General features: G+C 47.7%; 1 protein-coding gene across 1 annotated transcript; it reads left to right on the forward strand.

The window, feature by feature from the left end:
• Window positions 1-3,715: 3,715 nt before the first annotated feature.
• LOC143264661 (exodeoxyribonuclease-like) lies at window positions 3,716-4,252 on the forward strand. Its single transcript, XM_076532847.1, has one exon. The coding sequence runs from the start codon at window positions 3,716-3,718 to the stop codon at window positions 4,250-4,252; it is 537 nt and encodes a 178-aa protein (XP_076388962.1).
• The last annotated feature ends 4,665 nt before the right edge of the window (window positions 4,253-8,917 follow it).

An 8,917-nucleotide genomic window follows, 5' to 3' on the forward strand; every position in this document is an offset into this window, starting at 1 on the left:
GCAACAATATTGGATAATCTCAGCTCGATCCTTAGTTCGCGCTCACATACATCATTGTGTAATCTGTGTTCGTCAAAGAGCTCAATCAGCCACGCAGCTGATGGGCACCCTTCCGGACGTTCGGGTCAGACCCTCCGCTCCGTTTACACATACCAGTCTTGATTACGCCGGCCCAATGAACATTCTTCCAATCGTAGGCCGAGATCAGAAAACTCGGAAATACTATATCGCTATATTCGTATGTCTCGCTACCAAAGCAGTCCATCTGGAACTTGTTGAGGACTGCACCACTTCCGCGTTTTTAGCTGCCTTAAAAAAATTTGTCAGCCATCGCGGACTTCCCGCGTATTTGTATTCTGATAACGGGACAAATTTCCGAGGTGCAGATCGAGAATTACGGCAAACCTTTAATATATTGATCGCCGATACGACCCTCAAAGGGTTATTGGCGAATGACGGAATCACGTGAAAGTTCATCCCCCCTACCGCTCCGCATTTTGGTGGACTCTGGGAGGCGGGAGTGAAAAGTGTTAAGTATCATCTGAAGCGAGTAGTAGGCGCTCATACCTTATCGCAAATTGAATTTTCAACCGTATTATGTCAAATCGAGGCGTGTTTGAATTCTCGTCCGATATCCGCGCTTGCCGGCGATCCTACTGACTTGTCTGCTCTGATCCCCGATCACTTTATCATAGGCCGACCGATCGTTGCGATTCCAGAGGAATCTGTTTTAGAAATTAGCCAAATTAGGCTCGATCGATGGCAACACGTTCGCAGGATAACGGAACAGATCTGGCGTTCCTGGTCCGCCGATTATCTGCACACTTTGCATCAACGCAGGAAGTGGCAGCAAGATTGCGCGAATGTACGTCTAAATGAACTCGTACTTTTAAAAAATAGTTTACTCCCGCCATCCAAATGGCAACTTGCGCGCATCACGCAACTGCATCCAGGCGCGGATCAAAAGGTTCGTGTCATCACCGTGCGCACTGTAGACGGTGAATCGAAGCGACCAGTAACTCAGATCTGTCCCCTCCCTATTCCGGTTTTAGATAATAATTCAAGCGCTGCGATATAATTAGATTATATTCATTGTAACTTTATTGTGCTTGTCTATTATGCAATGCGTTATTCAACATCTATTATGTATATCTTACCTGTAGATCTCATTAGTCATTAAGTTCTAAATCTTAGGTTATTGTTCAATATTCTATTCAGTCATTTGTTAGTCCGTAGGTAAATCTTATTAATCGATCATTGGTCTTAATGTTTACAAACGTTGCGCCATATGTATCGTTTCGCATCCTCCGAATGCGAGGCGGGCGATATGTTCAATTCGTACAATCGAAATCTAACGAATTAACGCGAACGTTAGCGACTCGTCAAAAAAAAGATCGTCTACTTCATGTCCCGCGACAAGCATGTAAATAGCTGCCTTCGGATCCGACGCAGGCAGTTAGAATCGAGTCGTTAAAGCGTCAACAAACCGTCTATAGTGAGCTCCTCAGGCTCCCCCGAGAGATCAATAAAAATTATACGATTAAATTTAACTAAAGGGAACTTTAAAACCGAAAATTCCTCAGTCCCGTAGGCCGGCGTTTTATTACGAGGTGCGATCATTAAGTTCCCGGACTGGTCCCGTATAGGCAGATACAGTTACCTTTTTCAAATTTGGCTGTTATCCCCTTCATAGTAATCCCCTTGGGCAACTATACACCGATCCCAGCGCTTCTGCCATTTTTGGAAAGCTTCCTGAAAGTCTTCTTCTTGAAGCGTGTCGAGCACTTCCTGCGATTCGCGTTGAATCTCGTCCACCGTGTCAAACCGCCGACTCTTTAGCTTTAATTTCATTTTGGGGAACAGAAAGAAGTCACATGGTGCCAAATCTGGTGAGTATAGAAGGTGAGGAAGGACGATCATGTTATTTCGTGCACAAAACTCTTGTGTTACGAATGCTCTGTGTGCTGGCGCGTTGACGTCTTGGAGCACCCAATTCTTCTTTGCCCACAGTTGTGGTCGTTTCTGACGAATGTCCTCCCTGAGACGTCTCAAAACGTCACAATAAAAAGCACCAGTCACTGTTTGACCCGTGGGAACAAATTCTCGGTGCACAATCCCATGAATATCGAAAAAAACAATGATCATTGCTCTTTGTTGAGCTTTTGACCTGTCTCGCCTTCTTCGGTCGTGGAGATTGAGGGCTTTTCCACTGCGAAGATTGCTGTTTAGTCTCAGGATCGTACCTGTAGATCCAACTTTCATTACCGGTAATGATCCTTGATAAGAGTTCCGAGTCATCCAAACACTGCTGCCGCAGATCTTGACAAATTTGTAGCCGGTGATCTTTTTTTTCTCGCGACAGAAGTCTGGGAACGAATTTCGCAGCAATGCGGTGCATGTTCAAAATTGAGGTCAAGATCATTTGTACCTCCCCAAGTGACATCATCATGATATCGAAAATTTGTTTGATGGTGATGCGTCGATCTTCATGCACAATTGCCCGAATTTTTTCCACGTTTTCGGAAGTGTTGCACGTGAGTGGCTGCCCGGATCTCTCGACGTCTTCCAAAGATGTCCTGCCATTTTTGAATCGCAAATGCCACTCAAAACAGCTCGTCCGACCCATTGCTTCATTCTCGTAAGCCTGTTTTAACATTGCGTGCGTTTCGCTCGCCGATTTTCCGAGTCTCACATAGAATTTAATGGTAGCTCTTTGTTCCAATTTGGAGTTCATTGTAATTTCGCAGCGGAGCGCGCGCGTATGCTACTATAAAATTGTATAACACACGATTTAATGAACATATCGCTTCCAAACTTCGTGTCATTTGTCTTGAAGATTGTTATTCATATGTTCTGTGAGCGCATGTCAATTGTGTAAACCGTTTGGTCACAGCAGATACAGTCCGGGAACTTAATGATCGCACCTCGTATTTCACAGTACGCACTCGTGGAATCGTACCGAGACGAAACACGGCGCAAAATTAAAAATACGTCAGTAAACGTTGCTGCCAATAACCAGTTGATTGTGGTATGACGTATTGGAAATTAATAAATCCTGAGAAAGAATACAAACCATTATAGATATATCTGGTAATATACGTAAATGTAACGACTGCATCTTCATTTCGCAACGTTTCTGATGTAAATGAAATTGAATCGACTTCGTTCGCATGTGGAAGCCATGGATCTAAGAACCTATAAACGGAGCCCACGACGCGGGAATTACCAAATTTGCGGCAAATGGGCTCTATATTTTTAGTATATGCGGCGATCGAGTCTTTCCGTCGCATACTCTATGAATCTAGATAGACCATAGTTAAATTCTATACGCACTAACACCTACTTCGCGGTGTGCTGTCGAGTTATATGTATAGAAAAAAAATAGCTATACAAGCTTTGTCTATGTTCGGCTGTCCAAAGGTTGACATGTTCAAGAAAATCTTTTAATTTTGCGCCGCCTCCGAAAAGGTTGAAATGTATTTAATATACTATCTAACGAGTAAATAGGTTTCATTCATATCTGTGACGTAATTGTATGATTGAATGAAATAGAAATTATTTTATACTTTTTAGTGCATTTCGAAGTCAGCGTATTTTTTTTTCTTAAAATTATTTTATTACAACAAGTCAATTCCCTTCAAATTCAAATCAGTTTTCAGTGCTTTCTATGGCACAAACACAATAACCTCCGACGAGGATTCCTGTAACCACAAAAATGGATATTAGCAGACAGATCAAAATTATCTCCGCGAATGTAAATTCCATAGTTTCCAACGAGAGGAGACACAATATTCTGGAGCTGTTAAAGGCCGAGTGCCCAGACTTCCTACTCCTTAACGAATCGAAGCTAAAGCCTCAACTTTCATTGAATTGCAAAAAATACACGCTCCTTAGAAATGATAGAGTTAACAGTAATGGTGGAGGTGTGGCTATATTAATTAAACAACAAATACAACACAAGATCATTGACATCCCGCAGGAAATAAAAGTAATAGAGTGTCTATCAATTAAAATAAAACTTAGAAACAAAAAAAACATAATTGTCACAGCGGGATATACGCCCGGTTCCCAAGCCGATGAATTCGTTGGCGAACTTGCCTACCTGAGCAAAACTCTAGAGTGGGGAAACCCAAATAATTTCTATATTTTAGGGGGTGACCTCAACGCAGAGCACCCGGCATGGAATAACTCTTCCTTTAACAGTAGAGGTAGAGCGTTAAATAACTGGATCAACGACAATGTCCTGCAATAGAAAATCAAACTGCTTGCTACTAAGAGACCCACCTTTCCCCGTAGTAATGCCCACATCGATATTGATTTCATTGATAGCAGATTAGATCTCAAAAACAGCGTGGACATGGACATCCCCACAATCGACTTCGACAGTGACCATCGAGCAATTAGTATATCGATAGTTTTACCCTTTACAGGAGACCTTACCCCTTTTGTGTCCCCGAAGCGTCATCTTAACTACGCTAAGACGGACTGGAAGAAATTTCAAGCAGATTTAACAAACAGCTGGAACATAGATCCCCTTGTTCTTGGGTCCAGTTCTAATATCAATTTTTTACTATACGGTTCCCTGTCGCTAAAAAGCCCCGTGAAAGGCCAAAAACACGCGAAGCCAGAGAAAGGTTTCGGATCTCACAATTATGGATCTACAGTAATTCTAAATATTGCACACACATACAATCACTTATTTCATTCACTTCTCACCCACACACTCATTCCCGCGACTTATAATATCTAAACTAGAAATTTACTTACTATTTACATTAATATATACATATGTACATAACAGCTATCTACAATGTTTAGATAATACGCATTCTTTGGTTACTATTCAGTGGTTACTTGACTAGCCACCAATATTTTTCCTTTTTTGGGACGCGGTTCCCGAGCACATTGACTTTTGGTAGAGCTGTGTTATAGACTATTTTGTGGGTTGTATTTTTGCTGTCAATGTGTGGTTTATAAGCTATTTTGTTCACAGCGGCGTATATCCCGCTGTGACAATTATGTTTTTTTTGTTTCTAAGTTTTATTTTAATTGATAGACACTCTATTACTTTTATTTCCTGCGGGATGTCAATGATCTTGTGTTGTATTTGTTGTTTAATTAATATAGCCACACCTCCACCATTACTGTTAACTCTATCATTTCTAAGGAGCGTGTATTTTTTGCAATTCAATGAAAGTTGAGGCTTTAGCTTCGATTCGTTAAGGAGTAGGAAGTCTGGGCACTCGGCCTTTAACAGCTCCAGAATATTGTGTCTCTTCTCGTTGGAAACTATGGAATTTACATTCGCGGAGATAATTTTGATCTGTCTGCTAATATCCATTTTTGTGGTTACAGGAATCCTCGTCGGAGGTTATTGTGTTTGTGTCATAGAAAGCACTGAAAACTTTTTCTATCCTGTTCGTGTTTGCGTGGATTTGAATTTGGAGGGCATTGACTTGTTGTACTAAAAAGGACTTCATATCGTTAAATAGCGCTTCTAAAGGTATTTGCGTATGATTTAATGTTGACCTAATACTGGGCATTTGAGTGATAATGCTTTGGTTATCTTGCGCGGTACTATGATTTTGGCTCTGTTGTGGGCCCGTCGGTAGCCCGCTAGCTACGCTCGCGTAGCTCCTGCGCGGTCTGGTATCTTTAACGTTTAGAACCTCCTTTACCCTACTATGCTTCAGCGCGGTTACTTGAGCTTTCCTATCTAACAATTCCTTAGCTTTCAATTTTGCCTCCCTATACCTGGGGCAGACTTTGTAGGACGCAGGCTGTGGCGGACGAGCTGGTGCCGGGGTGGCACGGGGATTTCCCACCTCCACGTGGTGTTCGCTGGGATAGAGGAACTGCACCTTCGGTAGTCGATCACTTCGGTGATTGACTACCCAAGACCGAGGGCCTCTATGCTAACGGGAGAACGGCGGGTCCCCCAGTGGGGGGGCTCATGCTCATACCGTAAACCTGTGGTCATGTTTCGCAGGAACGGGGGGCTTGCCTTAACCGGCTGGCCCGCGAGGAGTAAACCTCTTTAAAAAATCCGCTGTGTGGTTCGCGGGGCGGAATACGGCCACGGTATCCCCTGCCTTGCGGTATGAGTCCGCATAAAAGGGGTGCTCCCGTCGTCTTCAAAGTAGGCCCGATGAAGCGCGAGGCGATGCCGGCGAGGTTTTCCGACCCTGGTAGGACCTCCTAAGCCGGCAAGGCTCAAGCTGAGGGATGAAAACGGGGGCGGCGGGAGCGAGCGAGAACGCCTGAAATCAAGGTGTAAGGCAATCGTGCCGAGGATTGCGTGGTCGCCCAGGCGTTAAACAGGGCGGTCTCGAATGGTTCCCTCGGGGGTACCTGCCGAACCCCCCCCCCCGAGTATGCAGGCTTCCCCGGGTAAGGCGGCTCTGCTCGAGGTGACTTCTATTCCGACCCCACTCGTGGGACGAACTATGGACATTTCTAATTCTCAAACAACAAAAGCTGTGGTGGGCAGCATAAAACCCAGCAAAACACAAGAGGAGCAGAGGGAGGAGAAGGCCCGGAAAGTCGGGAGGGATGGTGCCGCTAGAATATCTGGACCAGTGGTGAGATGTGTAGACATCTTGGCTCCGCCTAGAACAGCCAATTTGTCGGAAAAGAGCGCAAACATCAGCGCAGAAGCGCCAGGGCCGGCGCGAGAGGACGCACCATCCGAAACGGGGTGGATGACGACGAGGAGGAAGAGTCGCATCAGCAGGACACCGTCGAACGCCAGCGACGTGGGTCGGGAGCGTCTGGACTCGGCAGAAGCCCAATCGACGGCAAAGGAAAGGACACCCATTCCCAGGAAGAGAATGCTGAATGACGATAGGGATAGCGATTCGGACCCCTCGATCATGTCGGTGGAGGGGACCCTGTCCAGAAGCGATAGTAGGGGATCCCGAGGAAGAGGACGGCCGCCTACGACAGGAGACTATGTTCGCCTGGCCGAGGCGAAAGAGCGCTTAGTGGATGCGAAGAGAAAGGAGCTCGAGGTGGATAGGGAGCTGGGGGCCTACGACACATCCAGACCAGTGCCGGCGCCGAGCAAAGCCAGCAAGCCCATACCGGATATAGAGGAAGTGACAAGGGAGGCAAAGCACCTGCCGACGGTGGATCTTCACGCAGAACTGCTTAGATACACCGACCTCATTCCAAGAGTCGCCTCAGGCTCTACCAATCTGAAGGGAACGTGCGTCCGCCAGTTGAGGGTCTCCTCGAACTATATCGTGGGCCTAACGACCGAACTGGCGAAGAGGCGGGACGCGGAGGGCGACAGAGCGGAGGTGGCCGCTCTGGAGCCAGCGGCAACACCCGCCCCAAGACCGCTACCGCCCCTGACAGACGCGGAAGAGAAAGAGCAACTGAAGAGACAACTAAGAGCTGCTGAAGAGGAGAGAAGAAGGATGGCGGCGGACCTGGCGGCCCTCCGACTCGAAGTGGAGAGGCTAAAGGGGACAGCGCCAAGTGTGGCACCGCCCCAGGAAGACAGGAAGACAGGGACGGTGAGGAAGACGCACAGGAGAGTCCTATCGTCCTCCCAGTCAGAGAGGGAAGACGTCCAGAGGCGGTTGGTCGTCGAAACCAGCAGCCCTCCGCGGGTATTGATGAGCCCGACGGAGGCGATCGAGTGTGCTCCAGCGATGGAGATAGAACAGCCGCAGCCTCTAAGCGGGGCTGAACCGCTGGAGATGACGGCGGTCCCGATTCGTGTGGAGGAGCAGGAGGTGAGGCAGCCGGAGCTATCGCGCGAGAGGAAGACGTCGAAGGAAGAAGCGGCGGTAACCCAGTTCAGGGGACCTGAGCAGAGTGGCGCTCAGTCGACAGGATTGGAGGGGGTCGTGGCTCAGTTGATTCGAAAGGTGGAGGAGTTATCAGCCGAGCTGAAGGGAGTGGCGAGGAGGAGGCAGGCCAGTAACAGCGCTCAGCGAAGGGCTCAGCCCAAGCCGCCACAGCGGCCCAGACCGGCCCCAAGGAGGGCGAACACCGAGGTGGAGGCGACCAAGAAAGCGGCCCGAAGCGCCGCCCCAGTAGCCTCCCCTCCGGTGGCTACAGCCCACCAGGGTAGGAGTGAGGAGCTGTGGACCAAGGTCTTGGCCGTAAGGCGAAACAGCAGGAGAGGAGAGAGACGAAGACCGTCGCGGGAGCACCGTCAGCTGCAAAGAAGCCGGTAAACCAGCCCCCGGCAAGGCCGGCGGCTACGGGCAGCAAGCCGGCCCAATCAGCAGCGAAAAAGAGGGTCAGGATGCCGCGCCCGCCGAGGACGGCAGCGGTCACCATCACAGTAGCGCCTGGGGGACAATCCACATACTCCCAGGTGCTACGAAAGGCCAGGGAAGCAGTGCCCCAACGAGCTAGCCGACATGGGCATAGACGAGCTCAAAATAAGGAAGGCGGCCACGGGGGGACTAGAATTAGGAATCCCCGGCGTGAAGGGCTGGCTGTCGTGGCGAGCGCACGTGTTCGGGGGTCGCTCCGCGATAAAGTTCAATTTTGGTGGGAAAAAATGGTTAAAGTGTGATAAATAGCGTTGTGAAGTGAGGGGAGACCGTGGGGGAAGTGAGTGGTGAAGTTTTGTGAAAATCGAAGGTGAAACAATGAATCTAAAAATAAAAAACGAAAATTCGGTAATGGCGACCTCCATGCGACACGAGAGAAAGCATGGGGTGCAAACCCATGAGTAAACGAAAGCGAGGAAACGAGTGTTCGAGCAGACCGCAGAATAAATAAAGATGTGCGCGACTTAAACACGATTATTTTTATATATCGCGAGTGAAAATAGTGCAATAGTGCATTTTAAGGGTGAAAGTTGCCCTCGAAGAAGGATTTGCGCGAACACGTGGTCGTGCGACATGTCGAAGTTGCGAGAGAAAGTCGCAGAAATTAAATTAATTAATTAATA

The sequence above is a fragment of the Megachile rotundata genome, chromosome 6 (genome assembly GCF_050947335.1).
Source record: "Megachile rotundata isolate GNS110a chromosome 6, iyMegRotu1, whole genome shotgun sequence".
Classification (NCBI taxonomy): domain Eukaryota; kingdom Metazoa; phylum Arthropoda; class Insecta; order Hymenoptera; family Megachilidae; genus Megachile; species Megachile rotundata.

What these genes read in the sequence shown, in the direction of transcription:
- LOC143264661 (XM_076532847.1), top strand. Translation starts at nt 3,716, where the DNA reads ATGGATATTAGCAGACAGATCAAAATTATCTCCGCGAATGTAAATTCC.